The sequence below is a fragment of the Salvelinus alpinus genome, chromosome 6 (assembly GCF_045679555.1).
Source record: "Salvelinus alpinus chromosome 6, SLU_Salpinus.1, whole genome shotgun sequence".
NCBI lineage: Eukaryota > Metazoa > Chordata > Actinopteri > Salmoniformes > Salmonidae > Salvelinus > Salvelinus alpinus.
In genome coordinates this window covers 71,123,307-71,144,792 of record NC_092091.1, presented here as the reverse complement: position 1 = coordinate 71,144,792, position 21,486 = coordinate 71,123,307, and the positions used below count along the sequence as shown (strand labels likewise).

At 42.9% G+C, this 21,486-nt stretch overlaps 1 protein-coding gene across 1 annotated transcript; it reads left to right on the top strand.

The window, feature by feature from the left end:
• Nucleotides 1-4,173: 4,173 nt before the first annotated feature.
• Nucleotides 4,174-20,376, top strand: mtap (methylthioadenosine phosphorylase). The gene is made up of 8 exons (XM_071407733.1): nucleotides 4,174-4,324; nucleotides 4,741-4,827; nucleotides 7,706-7,764; nucleotides 8,296-8,463; nucleotides 14,412-14,514; nucleotides 14,967-15,206; nucleotides 18,777-18,902; nucleotides 19,744-20,376. The coding sequence occupies exons 1-8, from the start codon at nucleotides 4,301-4,303 to the stop codon at nucleotides 19,783-19,785; spliced, it is 849 nt and encodes a 282-aa protein (XP_071263834.1). The 5' UTR covers nucleotides 4,174-4,300; the 3' UTR covers nucleotides 19,786-20,376.
• The last annotated feature ends 1,110 nt before the right edge of the window (nucleotides 20,377-21,486 follow it).

The window sequence follows — 21,486 nt, the reverse complement described above, 5'->3', positions numbered from 1 at the left end:
AGTTGCGGTCCAAGAGTCTCCGTAAGGGGAGAAAGAGAAAATATGTTGTAGTGAGAGCATGGCTAAAACCATAGTACACATCACAGTAGAGAATAATCAATGATGTTGCTGTGGACACTGGATAATCTGACACAAACACCTGTTTGACCTTGCTGTGATACTATAGGCCTATTTATGTTACCTTTCTGAGTCAATTCAGGTAGCATTCAATGTCCTGCGTTTTTGTTAACCATGACAGCCAGCATTGTAAATAAAGAGATGTACAGAAAGATAAGCAGCCTCTGTATCTGTGGATCCTTACCCCTAATATATTTTTGTGTCAGCCAGGCCCATCTTTTAAAAGAAATACAATTTATTTCAATCTCTAGTTGAGTCAAATAAATGGTTTTGTTCCGGTAACAAGATAATCCGGACAATTGCGGTAAACAGCGCCCCACTCAGGCAGAAAACGGAATGTTCTATTTGAGCAAAATAAGTAGTCTTGTGATCACAAGAAAATCCTATTAATTCAGATAAAGAACGCCACAGTCAGGCAGAAAAATCTGACTGTTCTATCATAAAGTGAGAACAATTGGTTTTCGGGGTTGCTACTTAGAGATACTATAACAGTAAATTAATAGATAACTGTCACTGCCATCAACCTGTCTCCAATACAATCGCATAATTTACACAGACCCACTGCGGAATTTGAACAATGAATCTCTTTGTGAAAAGGTGTCCCATGGTCTGTTTTGTCAAGGAGGTCAATGTATTCCAAACACTGGTGGTAACCAGATAATCCCGATAATTTAGGTAGTAAACGATGCCCCTCTTCTCGTATGTACATTGCGAACTGTCTGGACTCATTGGCATAAACTACAGACGAACACAATTAGCATTTTATCGATGGCAGTTTGAATGCACAGAGATACCGTGACGAGATCCTGAGGCCCATTGTCGTGCCATTCAATCGCCGCCATCACCTCATGTTTCCACATGATAATGCACGGCCCCATGTCGCAAGGTTCTGTACACTATTCCTGGAAGCTGCAAATGTCCCAGTTCTTCCATGGCCTGCATACTCACCAGGCATGAATTCCCAGTCATGTGAAATAAATAGATTAGGGCTGAAAGAATGTATTTAAATGGACAGATTTTCTTATATGAACTGTAACTCAGTAATAAAATTGAAATTGTTGCATGTTGCGTTTTTATATTTTTCAGTATAAAAGTCAAATGATGAGGACAGGCTACAACACCAAGAGCCAACAGGTAGGCTGCTACTTAATCATCTGAATGGATTTGGACGGGGAGAAAGAGCACAGGTACATTTATGTAAACTCAATTAGCCTAGTTAACGTTACCTAGCTGAGCTTAACTAGCTTCTCTCGGTTTGATGCAGTCAGGACAGGTACTATGTAATCAGATGAGATGATAAATAACTAGCAATAAGTTAGCAACCAAATCGACTCCTGTTGGTAAACCTATCTCACCCCCCTTCCGTTCTCCCTTCGTCACTCACAGACGCACACCTTCACTTCTCAGGTTTAAAAAAAATGTATATAAACTCAGCAAAAAAAGAAACGTCCTCACTGTCAACTGCATTTATTTTCAACAAACTTAACATGTGTAAATATTTGTATGAACATAACAAGATTCAACAACTGAGACATAAACTGAACAAGTTCCACAGACATGTGACTAACAGAAATTGAATAATGGGTCCCTGAACAAAGGGGGGGTCAAAATCAAAAGAAACAGTCAGTATCTGGTGTGGCCACCAGCGGCATTAAGTACTGCAGTGCATCTTCTCCTCATGGACTGCACCAGATTTTTGCTGTGAGATGTTACCCCACTCATCCACTAAGGCACCGGCAAGTTCCCGGATATTTCTGGGGGGAATGGCCCTAGCCCTCACCCTCCGATCCAACAGGTCCCAGACATGCTCAACGGGATTGAGATCCAGGCTCTTCGCTGGCCATGGCAGAACACTGACAATCCTGTCTTGCAGGAAATCACGTACAGAACGAGCAGTATGGCTGGTGGCATTGTCATGCTGGAGGGTCATGTCAGGATGAGCCTGCAGGAAGGGTACCACATGAAGGAGGAGGATGTCTTCCCTGTAACGCACAGCGTTGAGATTGCCTGCAATGACAACAAGCTCAGTCCGATGATGCTGTGACACACCGCCCCAGACCATGATGGCCCCTCCACCTCCAAATCGATCCCGTTCCAGAGTACAGGCCTCGGTGTAACGCTCATTCCTTCGATGATAAACGCGAATCCGACCATCAGTTGTGCGTGGCCACACAGTCATGGGTGAACAGGGAGTACAGGAGGGGACTAAGCACACACCCTTGAGGGGCCCCCGTGTTGAGGGTCAACGTGGCAGATGGGTAGTAATTTAACTTTTTAAATCTAATTTTAAAACATACAATCTACCTGCAGTGAAGCCGCTCAACATTTACATTGCATTCAGTCCTCTAGCAGACACTCCCATCCAGAGCGACCCACAGGAGCAACCAGGCTCAAGCGCCCCGCCCAAGGCCACAAGGACCGAATCTCCACCAAGTCGAACTGGGGACCCAAACCAGCAACCTCTTGGCCACTGGCCCTAGCTCCTAATCATCAGGCCACCAACCATCCAAGATCCCCCCCCCCCCCCCGAATAAAAAAACCTTCCCCCGCCACTCTCCAACCCAAAACCCCTCCCATCCCCCCAAGACACCGTCTCCCTCCAACCCAACCAAAACCACAACCACCCAATGCACCAACAAAAATAACTAAAGAGAAAACTAAGAAAAACAACAGAAAACAACAATGCTAAAACAAAAGACATCGAGGACAACAAACATCTAAACAGCAAGGCCAACTGTATACGTTTGAGTGCATGTGTGGCACTATTTACTTGTGTGTATGTGTGGGTCTGTGTGTATGTGTGTTTGAATGTGAGTGTGTGTGTATGCATGTGCAGATGGGTTGTTACCTACCCTCACCACCTGGGGGTGGCCCGTCAGAAAGTTCAGGATCCAGTTGTATAGGGAGGTATTCAGTCCCAGGGTCCCGAGCTTGAGTGGACTATGAATGCTGAGCTGTAGTCAATGAACAGCACTCACATAGGTAATCCTCTTGTCCAGGAGAGAGCAGTGTAGAGTGCAATAGAGATTGCATCATCTGTGGATCTGTTGGGGCGGTATGCGAATTGGAGTGGGTCCAGAGTGTCTGGGATGATGGTGTTGATATTCACCATTACTAGCCTTTCAAAGCATTTAATGTTTACAGATGTGAGTGCTACGGGACGATAGTTGTTTAGGAAGGCTGCCTTTGAGCTCTCAGGAGCAGGGACAATGGTGGTCCGCTTGAAACATGCCAGCTGGTCTGAGCATGCTCTGAAAATGCACCCTGGTATTCCATTTGTTCCAGCTGCCATGTGAGTGGTAACCAATTATGTGTATAAACTCTGGATTGCTAATGCTATGTATTGGCCATTGAGAGGCTTTGAAGCCACCGGTCGGCCATATTGGCTCTCACAGTAGGAGCAGCCCTCCATAGGAATTAATGGAATTCTACAGTATTTCAATTAAATGTTTCATGGACAAAATTACACGTATTTAATACGTTTGTTGTTGTAGTGGGGGCAGTAACATTAGCAATCTCAAAAAATTATACTTTAAGGAAAATGTTTTATATATTTTGTCATGTTTTATTTTTATGTTTAACTCACATAATATAAGGTGTCTGTAATATAAAAAACCGATGTAGGCATTAATAGTTAAACCACTGTTCCCCGGGCGCGGATGACGTGGATGTTGATTAATGCACCCCGCACCTCTCTGATTTTAGAGGGGTTGGGTTAAATTCGGAAGACTCATTTCAGTTGAATGCGTTCAGTTGTACAACTGACTAGGTATCCCGCTTTCCCTTGCACATAATGCATCCATTTCTGTGCTTCCAAAATATTTTTTACAACCGTGGGGGAGTGCGGATGGTTTCAAAACAGCGCCCCCTAACAGTCATCTAGTGTTTATATAAATAATTGGCGTTAACTTAATAACTGCCAATGGTACAAATAAAGTTTGTTTTATGGATTAATTATAATGAATCTCAAAGTCTACAATCCATAACAAATTAGCCTCTAAAAGTTTCCCGACATTGTTTGAGTGAGAGTATTGTTCTGATACGAGAGACTAACGGTACGCTTAAGTACACGTAACGTTACTGTACAAGTCATCGTATGACATAGGAGGAAGTGAAGGCAGCAGTTGCAAGATATAGTACTTTTGCCAGCTAATCTCAGATACATTTTTTTATCCGAGAAGATATGTCAGCAAGCATGCAAATTAAGGTAATAACGTTCTCCTGTTGAAATGTTTGACTTCTCGTGACAAACTGACCAATGCATTATGCACTAGCTAGAATGTTACAATTCTACAGCGATACACGTGTCACATTATGCTAGCTATTAGCTACCCAGGATATAGCTAGGTCGCCAGCTAGCTATATCTACATGGACAACGTTAAACTCAAACGTCTCAAGTATACACTTTACAGCTTGCAGAACTAGTTAGTGCACTAGCAGCTAGCTAACATCCTGCTAGTAGGCATCCGCTAGCAGTCAAACTGTATCACGTATTTCACCATAGATAGCTACTGTAGAATGGTCATTGACATTACTCCACTCCAATGCACCTACATAGCTATTAATTTATGTGACAGGTCATAGTCAAAGAGTGTGACTAATGACATGTATATTCTTGCTAGATTGGAATCATTGGAGGCTCTGGCCTTGATGACCCAGACATATTGGAGGGAAGGACCGAGAAATATGTAGACACACCTTATGGAAAGGTAAGTTCAAATTCTAAATATCCTATGTGGTAGACAGGCTGTCTCTGCTATGAACAAACAATCATGTGCACCTTTGAATGATGCACGATACCGAAATCTCCGCCATTTTCTGGTTGCTAAAATTCAAATAGTTCTCCTAATTTCAGTGTGACAACTAGCATGTATAGTGTTGAGAATCATTGTACCATCCAAACCGCTGTGAAATATATTTTCCATAACCAAAAATATTTTATTTTCAGTTGTTTTGAAACTGGTGTACAACACAGAAGTAAAAGACTCAAACGAAATTTAAACTCGAAGCATAGAAATAGCACACAGAACAGATGTACCGCTTCTTAGACTTGCTTTCAATGAGAATGACGGATCCATTTATATGTGAATTTGGTTGGGTAGCACAACAATTACATATTGCAGCTTTAAAATTACAAGTACCACCAATCTTAGTCCTGAATGTGGAAATGCTTTCCATTGTGTACAGCATAGCCATTACTAACCTAATATTGGACGAAAGGAGCTTAACATTACTCCATAGGCCAAGGACCTTGTGTCAGGGTTCCCCAACTGGCAGGCTGAATTTAGCCCTTGGGTGTAATGTTAGGCTCTGAGCAACAACAAAGTTTTGAAATTATGTTGTAATCAGATATTATATGTTTGGGCTTCTTGCAGTCAATTTGCAGTCAACAAATGATTTTTACTTCAGGGGAAAGGAGATGCCTAGTCAGTTGCACAACTGAATGCATTCAACTGTAATGTCTTCCTCATTTAACCCACCCCTCTGAATCAGATGTCCACTTCATTGGTGCCCAGGGAATTTGTTGTTGTTTGGGGTTAACTGCCTTGCTCAAGGGCAGAACGGCAGATTTTTCAACCTTGCTGGCTTGGGATTTCAAACAACAACCTTTCGGTTACTGGTCCAACGCTCTTAACCGCTAGGCTACCTGCCGCGGTTATGTTCCGGCCCCCTGGCCATCCGCTAAAGAAAGAAATTGGCCCGCGGCATGATCTAGTTGATGGTCCCTGACATGGATGTTCTGTTTTAAAGGGCGAATTAACCCTGGAAGCAAAAACAACTAAATACGCCATCTAAATGTGAGCCAAGGAAAGCCCCCTGGCCAAACCCTTCCCTAACCCGGATGGCGCTGGACCAACTGTGTGCCGCCCTATGGGGCTCCCGGTCACAGCTGGATGTGGGATTGAACCCCAGGCTGTAGTGGCGGTTAAAACAGTCTACAGTAAGTGTATAATTTTCCATTTGTGAAATAATTTGAAGTGATATGAAAGCAGAGGGATTTATGTTCCTTAGTCTCCCGAGTCTTAGATTGCTGCGCCACTTGGGAGGCTCGATTGCGGTATGGTTCTAGAAACATAAATCCCTCTGCTTGCATGTCACATGAAAATATACACTTACTGTTTTAACACAGTTGCAGGAGACAGTATTTTTCAGTGACAACACATTTGTGGTGTCTGTCTAACGTTTACACACAGGTGTTCGGAGACACCGATAGTTAATTAGCACAGGTAGTCCACTCTGTCTTCTGTCTGTTTTCAGTAAACATGGAAATATGGCCGTGTGGGAACCCTATAAAGTTGTGTATCAATATAACCTTTTGTTTTATGCTTCCAAAACTGTACCGCAAGCGATGCGTGTTAATGTTCAGACTGAGCGGTGTGGCTCTTAACAAACTCCCCTCTACAGAAGACGCCTTCGTCCAATGATTCCTATGTGTAATGACTTTCAGCTCCATTACACAAGTCATTGGCTATCTAGTGTGTGTAAGCGTAACTGTTAAGTGTAGTTTGTCAACTGGAGGCACACACAGCGTGTTGATACTGTGCAAAACTTATACGAAATGTGTAGCTTTTTTATTTGAAAGATTTTTCTTGCTGTTATGAAAGATAAGGGGAATATCGGCATAGGTTTCCAAAACCAGTTTGAAAGTGATGTTTATTGACATTTCTAAACGTTAAAACACAGCGTCTGTAGTTCACATGGAGCCAAATGTGGACAAATGTAACCGAGAAGGGTTTTCCAGAGCTACATAGCCACGCATATTTACATAAAACAAAATGGCCCATGTCTCACGATTGTTGAATAAAATTATATTTGAATTTACTCTGCCGATTGTCCATGGGGTTGGTCCTTCAGCTGGTCAAACTTTTTGACAAAATATCCACTGGAAAGTATTCTTAAACAGACTTCAAAACGGGGGTCTCAGAGAATGTGTGCGGCAATCAAGATGTTTGCTCATGCATGTGATGCATGTATGTTAACCAAAGTCTTGCAGGTGTTTACGTGGTTTTGCGCATGTGCCAGGGGATCGAAATTTCAACGGCAGTAGCCGAGTATAACATTTTGACCAGCTGACGGACCAACCGCACAGATAACCTGTAGGATTATGGAAAATATATTTCACAGGGGTTTAGATGCTACAATGATTCTCTACACTATACATTGCTTGTTTTGCCTCAAACTAAAATTAGGCAAATTATTAGAATTTTAGCAACCAGGAAATGGTGGTGTGATTTCCGCATAGTGCATCTTTAAACGTAGAATCGTTTACTTGACTTTTATACTCCTAGAAATTAACTTTATACTCCTAGAAATTAACTTAACTCCTAGTCTGTCAAGTTTGCCACCGGCGTGCTGCTGTGGGAAGTAAAGCGGAAGTCGAATCCATCACTTCCGTTGTTTGGCTGTGCCCATAGCAACATTTAGAAAATGAGGTGGATACCAATGATTGGTATAACAGTCTGGTTTATTAGACAACACCAATCTCTGCGTTCCAGTGTAATGCCAATCTTTTTTACCAGCTGAAAATTGTGCTTAAGATTCTACCTAATGCCATCTTTTCTATTTTTCCCCTGACAACCCAACCAGCCTTCAGATGCCCTTATAATGGGGAAGATCAAAAATGTTGAATGTGTGCTCCTTGCAAGGTAAGCAGTGGAATGAATTGGAGAATCTCAATTGCATTCTCTTTGCGTCCTCTCTCCTCACCTCCTTCTCAAAACCCATTGGATGAGGCGAGGAGAGAGGACACGAGGAGTATGCAATTGAGATTCACCCTAGGTGTACTGAACCAGATGAACTCCTCCTGTTTCTTATGAATTTGCTCCATCTAGTGGCTGTGCATTGCAATTTAAAACATATTTGACCTGATCTCTTCTCCAACACCCTATAGGCTAAACATTCCCCCAATACCAAATCCACCACTAGTCCTCTATGTAGATGTCTAATAATCAGATAGGTATACTTAGAATGATTAAAAAAAACAGCTTGCCCTTTTTATAAGTGGAGTTTGTAAACGTATTGCTTAGCCTACACATACAAATCCTTTCAGAGATACAGAAGTTTCTAGGGGATTAGGTGCTATAGGAGTCGATTTTAGCGATTTCATTTTCAGGCTTTTCACTGTCCTTCGGTTAACACTGAAAACTATTCACACTCCCCATTATACTGGTCCCTAGGCATGGGAGACAGCACACCATCATGCCAACCGACGTCAACTACCAGGCTAACATCTGGGCGTTGCGAGAGGAGGGCTGCACACATCTCCTGGTCACCACGGCCTGTGGTTCCCTCCGGGAAGAGATCCAACCGGGAGACATCGTCATCATCGACCAGTTCATAGACAGGTGAGTGCTAGAGTTTCCTAGGCCTGGAATCCAGGACTCACCGAAGGTTGAATCCATGATTGAAATGAGAATGAAAGCAGTCTGTTGGACATGGTGGTTGCCAGTGGTTAGTTCAGTTGTTGTCTATTGAGTGAGTCTAAATCCAATGCTTCCCTGGTATATGTACTGTTATGTACACTGAACAAAAATACAAACGCAACATATAAAGTGTTGGTCCCATGTTTCATGAGCTGAAATAAAAAATCTCTGAAATTGTCTCTACGCAACAAAAAGCTTATTTCTCTCAAATTTTGTGCACAAATTTGGTTACATCCCCATTCTCCTTAGCCAAGATAATCTGCAGGAATATCCACCAGAGCTGTTGCCAGAATCGAATGGTAATTTCTCTACCATAAGCTGCTTCCAACTTCGTTTTAGAGAATTTGGCAGTACGTCCAACCGGCCTCACAAACGCAGACCACATGGAACCACGCTGGGCCTGGCTGCCAAGTGGGTGGGCCTATTCCCTCCAAGGCCCACTCATGGTTGCACCCCTGCCCAGTCATGTGAAATCCATAGATTAGGGCCTAATTTATTTATTTCAATTGACTGATTTCTTTATATGAACTGTAACTCAGAAAAATCTTTGAAATTGTTGCATGTTGCGTTTATATTTTTGTTCAGTGTAGATATTGAGTAAAAGTCAAACATAGTCTATCTGTAAATGCTATCAATTGATAAGTCTAGATATTGTTTAGGTTTCTACCTACTACATACCTGATGGAGTATAAATAGAACGGTACATGTGTCATGGCCAAACAGAATGTTTGTAAAGCCATGGAATTACAGTAGGAATGAGAAGTCATCAAGAGAGAATCTGTTATTTGAAGAATTATTCCCAAGTCACTATCTCTGAAATGGGCTGGTCTGGCTCAGACAAGGATTTCTTCATCTCTCAACCATCTTTCTCCTGTTTATGTTCAGACAGTGCGACATCTATCTCAACTGATAACATTCAAAAGAATTTGCAAGTTGTCCATTATTTTCCCTTCCAAACAGTGACTGATGCAGAGTGTGTGTACAGTATTCCAGCCTGGGGCAAGGCAACAACAAAGGCGAGGGTGTCAAACAGAAACAGATGGTGGCATCCAGGCTCACATTACTCATCTCTGAAGACCATATTCTCTGACTGGTATTTCTGATAGTCCACGACTCAACTATCATCCCACGGCCACCCACTGTTCATCTGTCTCATTTCCTCATTCCCTAAAAGAACCAATAAGAGAAGGAAAGAGATTGTGTCTCATGATTGGTGGATAGGCGACACTTTGAAACGGACTCTGCACTGAGGGCCTTGTATGTGTGGCGGAGTACAGCTGCCACGTGTCACGTTGTGGCTAGAGCTGCGTCCTGAGAGGAAACCAACACTTTTTAATTTTTAAGAACCGACAGGACTCGTAGGGTTTTAAGGGCTGCTGGTTTGAAACGGGGGTTTCCGTTTTTTATTTTTAAATATATGTGGTTTTGTAGTTTCTTGTGAATGAGGAGGACAGTGAGAGGTTTTGAATGAACTGAGACCTAGGATCTGATTAGGTTGTTCTGTTGACTGGCTCTTTGATACCTTTTGGTAGGAAGTGCTTGTATTACCTGAAGCGTTGTGGAATGTGCTTAGGGCGTGAATTGTGACATACCGAAGGTTCAATGGGTCTATCCTCCATGTCTAAGCTGTGTATAAGGTTCGATTGTGTTTGAGTGAAAGCGATGAACTCAAGAGAAATAGGCCTAGGTGGAAGGTATTTGCATCACAAATTGATCTCATTTGAATAAGGATGCAGTGAGGCGATCACGGGGAGTAAAACCATCATGACTGTTCAGTTTTGAAAGTTATCACCTTTGTGTCAGTCTATGGGAATACATTTCAGTAACAGGTCGTTTTAATACTTCAGCGTGAGTCATGTTTCCCACGGTTAGGATAGACCTCTGGACGGCCTTCAGTTGAGCAGCATTGTTTAGTAAACTGTGGCCAGATATGATATCATTTCAGCTCTAGGCCCGGACAGGCAACAGCAGAGTCCCAACAGTCAGCAAAGCTGATTAGCATCTTGTTACTGTACGTACGTAGGCCTGCACCACACCTAGGAATCAACACACCATTCACAAGTGTATCCTCTCTGGCCGTTCTCACTTTCATTAATAATGAAACAGAAATTAGACGCAGCAAGTTCTCAGTAAGTTTGTCAGAAATCTCTGTGGGATGATTCCCAGTTGAAGAATTCCCTCTGCTTGTTCCCTCCGTGCTTGTTCCCTCCTGGTTCAAGGGACGCTCCAACCAGGATTTCAGAACTCTATCTGGAAAGGTTGCTGCCCTAAACCCATGTGATGGCCATCAGTTGTAGCACTGATAAAACGTGCTGAATTTCAAGTTGTTTGGTGCCCAATTTTCTCTACTAGTAATAGACTATTCATTCTAAAGTGCACAAGCATTCATTGTTTTGATTGGATGGTATTTTTAGGACGATTATCCAATGTGTTTGCCTTAGCAAAGAAATAATGCATGCTCACCTATTTCCCCCCCCCCTATCTCTAGATTCCAAGTTACCACACACAACTCTACCCATTATTCTATCAGAGTGGAACATAACTCCTCTCATTGTCCTGAGGGTGCGTTGCTTCATTGAATTGTCAGTAGAATTCTATGCAGTGGACCGTAAATTGAGAATGTGTTCATGAGGCAGTCTTGTTGATTGAGAGTGCAGTGCACACAAACAGCTTTGTCTCCAAGCTCTGTCCGTTGTCCATTAAGTCAAAACGTAGTGCCTTGAATGAGAAGTAACTGATCATTTCTGCACCCCTCCCTCGGATTGCCACCTGACATTGACTCCACATCCTCTGTGCCTGACATGACATTGACTCCACATCCTCTGTGCCGCTCTCAGAGAAGCTATTCGTCATCACCTCCAGTCCACCCATATGTGTTGTATATTAATAGTCTACTGTTACAACAAGCATGGGCAGTCTCTGTTGGCCAGAATGGGGAACTAACATGTTAGGACTTGTTCCGTCTTGTCCCGCTGCGAATCATGTGACCCATCAGCATATTTCTGAAGGGTTTACTTGATGATTATCTTAGTCAGTGAGTTATTTGTTTTGCCCCCTGCTCCTGTTCCAAACACTGTTGGCCTGTCTAGGTTAGCTAGGGTTTCTCTGCTCCGCCGGTCTGCTGGGAGCAATAACGGATCACCATGCCTCAAAGACAGTCTCTGGTCTCCCCAGTTCTCTCTCTCCCTCTTGCATTGCACCACATTACAGTATGTGGTCCTGGACAGCTGATGTGTAGTGCTAAGATGAGGTATATTTTCCAAACTACAATGAGTGAGATACAATACATAGCCTAATTATAGTCTCTCTCTGCTTTAACTGACAGTAGCCAATGTTCCTCCTCGGGAGTCTTGTTGACATTGACAACAGAAGGTCATTTCTCAAACGTGGCAGTTCTGGAATGTTCACGTTTTAGTTGGGTGGGGAGGGAGGGGTGGGTCACTACACATTTCCTGTATAGAATGGTCCTGGAATGCCATGCTGCCTCAGCATTTCTGGAATGTAAGGTCCCTCTGTATGGTAAACAAACCTCACCGTTTAGTAGTCGGCTCATGTGTACTCACTCTGACTACGATGTGCCGGTTCTTCTCTCAATGTTCTCTGTAACAGCTGATTTACTCTGTTGATGATGTGGACACGGGAGAGACCTGTTAGCAGAGCTTCACTGAGCTCTCACTGTGACACCCAAAGCAGAAATGGGTCATTGTCTGTGTTGTGTAACTTCAAGCCTCAGTAAGAAATGTCCCAGGCCATCTCCATTTACTGGTGTGACCAAATGACTCATTGGCTCCTGTCACTGTCCGTACAGTCTAAATATGTGTTCCTCCTGTCAGCGTCCCTACAGCCTAAATATGTGTTCCTCGTGTCAGTAAAGTCTAAATGTGTTCCTCCTGTCAGTGTCCCGACAGTCTAAATATTTCCTAGTAACATGAGGACAAGGAGTTGTCTTTCTAAGCTTGCGTTTTCTCAGTGTAACGTTTAGGCGGTAGGTAGCTTCAGGGCCCGGTGTAGCACCTCACAGCAGCCGGTTTCTGGGCTTGCTCATTTGAGCAGAGACTGGGTAGAGCGAGTGTGTGTGTGTGTGCGAGGGAGGGGCATGTAGAACTGGCATGTGGCCTGGGTGGAACCCTGACTCAGCGCTACAGCTCTGGAATCTGGAGGGCAGCTGCCTGTCGGCATGGCGACATGTTAAATGCTGGCTCAGCCCATCCTCACCACCCCTTGAAATATGAAATGCATAACCATGGCAGCAATTGAAATGAAACAGTTGAAAGAATATGGGGAAATTATTAGACCAAAGTTGAGGACACAACAGTTCTCCTGACACGAGACTGAATCCAAACATTACACTGTTGATGTTATGTGCATTTTACATTTACTGTACTTTTCGCCACATTTGTTGATAACGAAATCTGATCATATTCTGGATACATTCAGTAACATAAGAACATTCCTGGAAAATGTGGGGTAGGTGCAACATAAGACAAAAAAAATGACACGGGTTTGAGTGAGCGGACTAACTGGTTTCTCCAAGTGGCCACACACCTTTCCAAAGTGTACACAGTTCATATGTAATTTCAATGCACTTTCTGACAAGTCTTTTGAGCTCTTCTAGCTGTGCTGTTGAGGAACTAGAGCAGCACACTTGTTTTGAACACAGCCCTGCATCCCCGCCATCACACAATTACTGTTTACGCAATCAAAAAACGGCCCATTATAAATCACATCTGGGACAGGTGGGCATCATTTAAAAGCTGTTGTATTGCCAACGTGGCTAGCTAAGTTATAAAATAGGATCTTACAACTGTACATCAAACAGTGGTCATAAACGTTGACACTGTATATGACTTGATTTTTATGATATGGAAATGTGAAGTGCACATTTGGATGGGTGTTTGGATTGCTTGTATGACATCAAAGCGGTATTTATTATAATCCTCAACGTCTCATCTTTCAAAATACATTGAGTCCTCTTATCTACACCATTTCCCTCACTCAAGACAACAAAACATGTGCAAAAGTTTCCCAATTAGCAGGAGGTATGGGGACAACTTATTGTCGCGTGTCAGTCAAACCCATAGTGCTGAGCTCTGTCATTTTATAGCATGTTACTTGTACAGCCACTCTGATCTAATTTAGGCATTTATCAGTGCCCAAATCGGTAATTTTCAATCTGTATACGGGTGTGAGTGTAAAGGGTAAATAACTAGCCTCCTCCTCCTCCTCTTAAGGGTTTTGGGGGGATTCCAAGCAGTAATTTCCAGATTTAGTCCACATTGCTAAACAGTTTGGCTCGTTTCAATGTATCCAGCCATGAAATATTTTATTCTCAGTTTCTATGGGGATCTGTTTGTCTTATGTATTGTGAGGGCCAGCTGTTGCAAAGCACCGGCTTGTTATTAAAAGACCCTGATCATTCAGCATGTATTAGTCATTGTGATGATACTTGTGGCTGTGGATTAGAATCACTTTGTTTTCGCTACAGTGACAGGATGAATGCCTTTCACATTCAGACACCATTTTTGCCACATTGCACAACTCAAACCTTGAAAGAGAGAAGAATACCAATATTTGCTGTAGAATTTAGTCACTCTGGGCCCACCCTGTAAGAATGTAGTCTATTTATAGTATCTTAGAATGTATTTGATAAAGTATTTTGTGCACTGCGAGGAAACTAAAAAGTCAGACACGAAGTGTTAAACGGAAGAGAGAAATTCTCCAAGTTCTCATTTTTATCACCAGAATAACTGCCAGCAGGTACATGTTCTTCTTGTTTTGCCCCTGAGTGAGACGAGCCATGGTAGCAGAGTTGTTGAACCCAACCCATGTCACTAACCTGTCATTTCCTGTGTGTCCTCCCTCCCTCCCAGGACGACAAAGAGGGCCCAGACGCTGTACGACGGGCGGCCCACCAGTCCTCCAGGCGTGTCTCACATCCCCATGGCTGAGCCCTTCTGCACCCGGACCAGAGAGGTCAGTGTCCACGGCCCCGTTCCAAATCAACCACTAGCACCTAGACCGGTGTCTGTGGCCTGGTTCCAAATCAACCCCTGCCACTACAATGTAAATGTTGTAGTGGCGGGTGTTGCCTGCTGGGGAGTGAGTGAATGTTATGTCATTGGAACACAGAATGTTCGTGAGGGGAGTACGGCTCATAAATGGCTGGAACGGAGTAAATGGAATGGTATCAAATACCTGGAAATTGTGTTTGATGTTTGATACTGTTCCAGCCATTACTATGAGCCTGTCCTTCCCAATTTAACGTGCTACCAGCCGCCTGTGCATTTTAACTTTTTGTTGCTGTGTTTGGTGTGTAGTGAGGCTTTGCATAGTTAGTTATTTCCTTCTTTCTAAGTGTTCATAAAACACAAAAACATTGACCACTCTCTCCTAGAAAATGACGTCACACCTCTCCCCATGCCCAGGTGCTGCTGGAGGTGGCGCGCGGCCTGGGGGTGAAGTGCCACCCGCAGGGTACGGTGCTCACCATCGAGGGCCCTCGCTTCTCGTCGCGCGCCGAGAGCCTGATGTTCCGCCAGTGGGGTGCCGATGTTATTAACATGACCAGCGTGCCCGAGGTGGTCCTCGCCAAGGAGGCGGGCCTTTGCTACGCCAGCATCGCCATGGCCACCGACTACGACTGCTGGAAGGAGCATGAGGAGGCTGTGAGTTTTTTTTGTTTTGTGTGGAAATTCCCTCCCCATCGTATTTAAAAAAAAAAAATTGATTGTATGCTCTGATGGTCTTGCGACCGAAAGCTTAGCCTTATTCAATGAAATGTGTGCATTGATCCTGAGTGCGTGGAGACTTTATTCCATGACATATTTTATTGATAGGAAAGTTAGTATGAGAGGACAGGGAAGACAGGAGGAGAGTGTCAAACACGTAGTGGGATGGATACGCATCGACGCCCAACGGCGACAGTCGCTTGTCAGCAACCCAGGCCACAGGGAAGAAGCTTTTACACAAGTGTGTGTGAGGTTCTGTAACTGTTTCGAGGAGAGATGTTTTGGAATGTCCTCAATTTTCAGTTGCACCACAACACAGGTTATCTGGGAGATTGTTATGCAAATGCACCCGTTTCACGAAGATGACGCATTCATGTACTGGATGTGGTCAATTGTCTTGTTACTTGGTAATATGTCTTACATCCGCTTTCACAGCAGTTGGACATTTCCAACTGCAATATTAGGCAAAAAATGAAATGCGTCAGAGCTTTTTATTTTTCCCATCGTAAAACACATACTGCTTTCCTTGTTTCAATTTCTCAGGGCTCCGGTCTTTCCCACCAAGGTGACATGACATTTTACCTCACGTGGTATTTAGAAAGAGTCAAATCAAATGTAGGTTAGAGGTCACCGTCAGTGAATTCCATGAACACTTTTCATAGAATGATTTCTCCCTGAATTGAGAACTAGCCTTTTTTTCTTAATATCCTGTGTGTGTAGTTAGTCACTTCCCCATCAGTAAGAGCCATTGTTTGGTAGTGTGTCTAAAACGTCCATGACATGAGGGCTGAAGTGACCGTTTCGTTCCTAAAACGGCTCCCAACGTGTACTCCAGTTGTCACACTGACCTAGAAGTCAACTCAATCTGATTTAAATGCGTACATAAGCAAAGCAGGAATTCAAAATGTGTCTATCAAGTTAATAACTAAATAGTCACATGCCTTTGTCACAAAGCTGTAGCAAAACAAATGCAAATAGTATTTTTTCGGGATTTGAAATTGCACAATAACATTTTGTCTGGTATAGATTTCCTCCTCGTCAGCGTTTTACAGGCAACTGTTTACGTTTCTAATTCTTCCGCCTCATTATTATATCACTCTGAAGTACTTCATGCACACACACACACACACACACACACACAACAGCTTTCGAGTGAGTGACTCACCCACTCTCCAGTTGATAAATTATGTCTGGGGGAGGCTCGGCTTCCGTGCCCTTACCCGACTTCCCCTTCCTAGTTCCTGCAGCTGACCTCCTGGGCACCCCTCCCCCTCCTTCCCCCTCCTGTTGCACACCCTCTCGCCACATCCTTCCGCCCTATCTACGCCTTCCCGCCTTCCCTCCCTGGCTCCCGCCCTCCCTCGCTGTGAGCCTGCCAGCCTCCGCTGTGAGCCTGCCAGCCTCCGGTGTGAGTCCTGCCAGCTGAGGTTGAGTCACCGGTATACAGTTGTCCACAGGGCCTGAGAGATCTCAACAAAACAGACCCTCAGTTCAGGGGTGTTTTCATTAGGGCACACATCAACAAAAAAATGTTTTTTTTTTTGCTGGTCACATGTGGCCACTGTGCTACATTTCACAAAGTAACGTCTAGTGCATCAACATGTCATTAAAAGGTTGTATAAGTGGATGTCCCTTGAGGAGTACCATGGTAACATACAATCTTGGGTGGCACACCCCAACTGTATCGTCTTGTTATAAACGGCATGCTGTCTGGAGCTGCATGGCATTTAGCCTAGTCAACAGTGAGTGTAGGAACAATTTATCTGAATTCACCATAGTAATTATTTTAACGTACATGTATGATTCGATCAAATTCTTTACATGTTTTGCTCCAATCTAAATGCTGTTAATGGTGAAAAGGATTGCCTTAACCTGCATTGCCTCTATAGGATAAGATCAACATGGTTATCATGGCTTTATAGCCGTATGTATTATAATGGGTTTCTATCATTACTTACTGTACTGTAAGTAGCCATATGTATCACATCTTGATGCAGCCCTTGCTTGGTCAAAAGTAGTGCACTAAATAGGTGACCAGGTGCTATTTGGGACAGAATCTTGATGTTGTTGGAGCTGCTGTGTCCAAAGTCTCCATGGACACATCACTCTCTGTCTGACAGAGATGGATACCACTCCCTAATGTGTTTCAGTTATTGTCATGTGTTGTCATTACCACTGATGACTAGGCGGTAATGAAGTGAAGGACACAGGTAGGTAATTACACAACAAGCAAGGGTTTAACAGACCATTAGATTATCTTTAGTGATTTTCATACTCCCTTTTACTTGAGCTGTTAGCTATACCATGCTGTAAGGAGTACAGGTGTGTTTTGCACAGTCTTATTTTATAGTCTTATCTAAGCAAACAGTCCTATAGAAATCACTCCACGGGCTAGCTGCCAATGTTTACAGAGGATGGGCCTAGCTTTCAGAGCACCCCGTTTTACACCCTGCAAGGTGTAAATCCTAAAACGCATGAAGGCGCAAAACACATGGGAAACGTAGTATGAAATAAATGCCTGCTATTGAACCATGCGCACTCAAACTGAACCTGTAGGCTGTCTGTGTGAACTGGGCAAAAGAGAGGAGCTTTAATTCACAGATGTGTTTATTTTGTACCTCACAATATTTCAACTGAGGCTTGGGTTGATTTTAATTTTTTTGCGCTCAAGTTCAAAATGAAGTTGACGTTCGAATGCGGTTGCCTGGAGACAATCACGAGACGGGTAAGAAAGGAAAGTGAAAGTAATGTTGACAGTAGCTCCAGGTCTTAACGAGTCCAACCGGCTGTGTGACTGTCCAGGCGTGGCACTACGATCTGTCACGATGACTCTTGTCAGATTACTGAGGTGTGAATTTTCATCAGCAATAGCAATGGGCGATAATATCATGGATTAAGTAAACGCATGTAATTACACAACAAGCAATGTATTTGTGTGTTCAGGAGGGCGTTTTTGTTGTCAGTTTCCACAGATAATTATTTTTATGAACCGCCTGCTTCGAACAGCCTTGGTTATACTGTAAAAACTAACTTTGAATATATATATAAAAAAAAATAACCCTTTAACTAGGCAAGTAAATTATTATTTACAATGACGGCCAAACCCGGATGACGCTGGGCCAATTGTGCGCTGCCGTATGGGACTCCCAATCACGGCTGGATGTAATGCAGCTTCGATTCGAACCAGGTACTGCAGTGTCAGACCACTGCGTCACTCGGGAGCTAATATTACTCTTCTTAAAATGAAAGAGAAAAAATGGTGTCGCAGCCCGGATATTGACAAGAAGAAATGTACTCATTTATTAATAACCTAACGTTTTGACAACGGTATTTTGTAAATGTTTGCGTCTCACATAGTGAGGCACCTCCTTTGGTATTGCAAGTGTTTAAGGCTGTCAGTCGCCATCTTTCTCCATATTCAGAATGTGACTAGAATTTACCGAGATAAGCACCTCAATCCCACACAAAAAAAACGTATTCATTAAATGTATTTCCTGGTTGTCCCAGGTCTGCGTCGACAACGTCCTGAAGACTATGAAGGAGAATGCCAACAAGGCCAGCAGTATCCTGCTCACTGCTATCCCCCTGATCTGCAACCAGGAGGACTGGACCCACACCATAAAGGCTCTGAAGGTAATATTTGCCATTGTAATGTGCCTGGCTCATCTCTACAGGGGGGTTTGAATAGAATTAAGCAGAATAGTATAATTAAACATGATTTATCCTCAGGCAATTAAGTACTTTATTTTTTTCCATCTTACTGAATATTTTGCCCTACTCATCAACCTCACCAAGTCAACACGGCAACGTACAACACAACATGTGTAACCATATGGGTATGTCGGAGAGCTGGTGCTGTTCAGGGTCTTTCTACCAGGTCAGGCGCTCAGTAAGCACATTCTCAGTGAGTTACTCACTGCTTATTCTCAGTTACTCATTCTCACTGAGTTACTCACTGCAGAGTCGGCCTGCATCCATATTGAATAGTTATTGGGTGATAAAATGACCTGTCCTGATGCCTCAACATGTCAGGCTTCTGGTCTGTATACAAACGGGTGTTAAAGGGGATGTATTTTAGGACGTCTAGCTCTGAACCTACTGAATCCTGCTAATGGAATTAATGGAATAGTCCCAAAAGTGATAAGAAATAAATGCTATTTGAACCCAGGTATGGTGTTGAAGGGGATTTCCCTCAGGACACCTGGCTCTGAACCCAATCAGCCATAATGTGAAGGCCCTTAGGCTTACCCTCGCTTTGTTATTCATCCTCAATGACACTTCAGTCAGTGAGATGGTGACTGCAATTTGACGCGCTAAACAGAAATTCCAGTATGGCATGCTTCGTGACGCAAACACTCAAAACTAACGTATTAGTTTGTTTTACTAACAGATTGCAATATGTATATTTCCTAAACTGTTTTTGTTAGTACCTCTGCTACTATTTTAGTGTGTTTCTGTGTTTGGTTTCTTTCAGGCAACAGCGCAATCCTCAATAATGCTACCGAAACAACACTGAGAACCACCGAAAAGCCACTTCACCCCTGTATATTAGAGAATGACTTGCAACACACCAGCCACCAATACCAACAATGGATTCATCTCTCTCGCTCTCTCTCTCGATTCCTCATCAGTGAATCACAATAAAGTGCCTGATATGCATGTTTTCAGTACTGTACATTTGCCAGGATTTCACAACACATTTGAGTAACATTTTATCATTTGCCAGAAGCATACCATCCTGAATCCCACTGCTGGCTTGCCTCTGAAGCTAAGCAGGTTGTTCATGGATGGGAGACCAGATGCTGCTGGAAGTGGTGTTGGAGGGTGAATAGGAGGCATTCTTCTGGTTAAAAAAAAAGCCCCCAAGGCAGTGATTGGGGAAATTTCCCTGTGTAGGGTGCTGTCTTTCAGATTGGATGTTAAATAGGTGTCATGACTCTCTGGTCACCTAAAAGATTCCTGCTAAAATAAGGTTAAACATTTCTCTATATTACATTGTCAGTATTTCACTATAGTTTGTATACTGTTCATTTCAGCCATGTTTTCATACTGTAGATACTAAAATGTATGTAATTACTCATTAAAGTATGTCTTCTGAAAGGTTAAAGGAGTTAGTCAGTTGTTTTCATGGATTGTTTGTAGCCGGTATGGTCTGTACATGTAGGTCTATGACCAACAAGACTTTTGCACAGTATATTTGGAACAGGACATTCAATCAAAAGCAACTGCCACTACCGTTGATAAAGCCTCCAGCCTGTTTATCTGGCTGGGTGAAGTTTCGCTTAGGTACATATCTAGGATCAGCTCCCCCAATCCTAACCATAACCATTTAGTGGGGAAAATGCTAAACTGACCCAAGACCAGTGACTAGGGCCAACTTCACCATACTCTGTTTATCCACTTTGTTGCCCTGAAACAAGGTCAAACTACATTGTTGATAGATTCGTGGCTCTTTACTCCTAATTATTAAGTGAGGGAATAGTGGATTCATGGCTCATATTTTCCATTCAATAAAATGCCTTGTTTCATTAAGACTCCCACTGAGGGCATTATCGATCTGTCTTCAAAACACTTCATGTTAACCTAGCATTTATTTTTTACATGGATTCACAGCTGCAGTATTATAATGGACTAATAGGGTTCACTTCAGTAAGTAGGCTTAAGTCAACATGATGGTTGATATTCAGTTATGATTGTGTTCGACTGCGTACAGGTCAAATGTGACAAAATCAATAAAGTTATGTAGATTGGAAATGTGCTTTCATTTCTTTAAAATCAGGAAGTTAGCTAGAATCTTAACCTAACACTTGTTTGTGAAGTGACAACCGCATATGCCTCAACATTGGACTTCCTGTCATTATGTTTGCATAATGTCACTCTTCTGTTATACAAGTGAAATGATAGGTACTTTTGCAAAATGCGTGTGCCATCATGCCAGATGCTTATAAGATTATCCCTTCATCTCTTCATCTTGCTACTGTACCTTTAGTGACAAGTTGTCACCATGCAAATACGTTTGATTCGGAGAAAGATGATCAGGAAGTAGACTGACTGGAGGTCGTAAACATAATGCCGCTTAACGCAAGTAAATAAATAGACTTTGAAATGACTAGAATAACAAACTTCAAGAAGCGCACATGGTTTAAATATAGCCTTTCAAAATACACGAATGTATATATTTTACTATTTAATTAGACGACTTGTGAAATTTGCTTCA

Bases quoted from the DNA above. Each gene is read 5' to 3' on its own strand.
- mtap (XM_071407733.1), top strand. From the start codon at position 4,301: ATGTCAGCAAGCATGCAAATTAAG. The intron at 4,325-4,740 runs GTAATAACGTTC...TATTCTTGCTAG, and splicing joins CAGCAAGCATGCAAATTAAG to ATTGGAATCATTGGAGGCTC. The intron at 14,515-14,966 runs GTCAGTGTCCAC...CCCCATGCCCAG, and splicing joins TCTGCACCCGGACCAGAGAG to GTGCTGCTGGAGGTGGCGCG.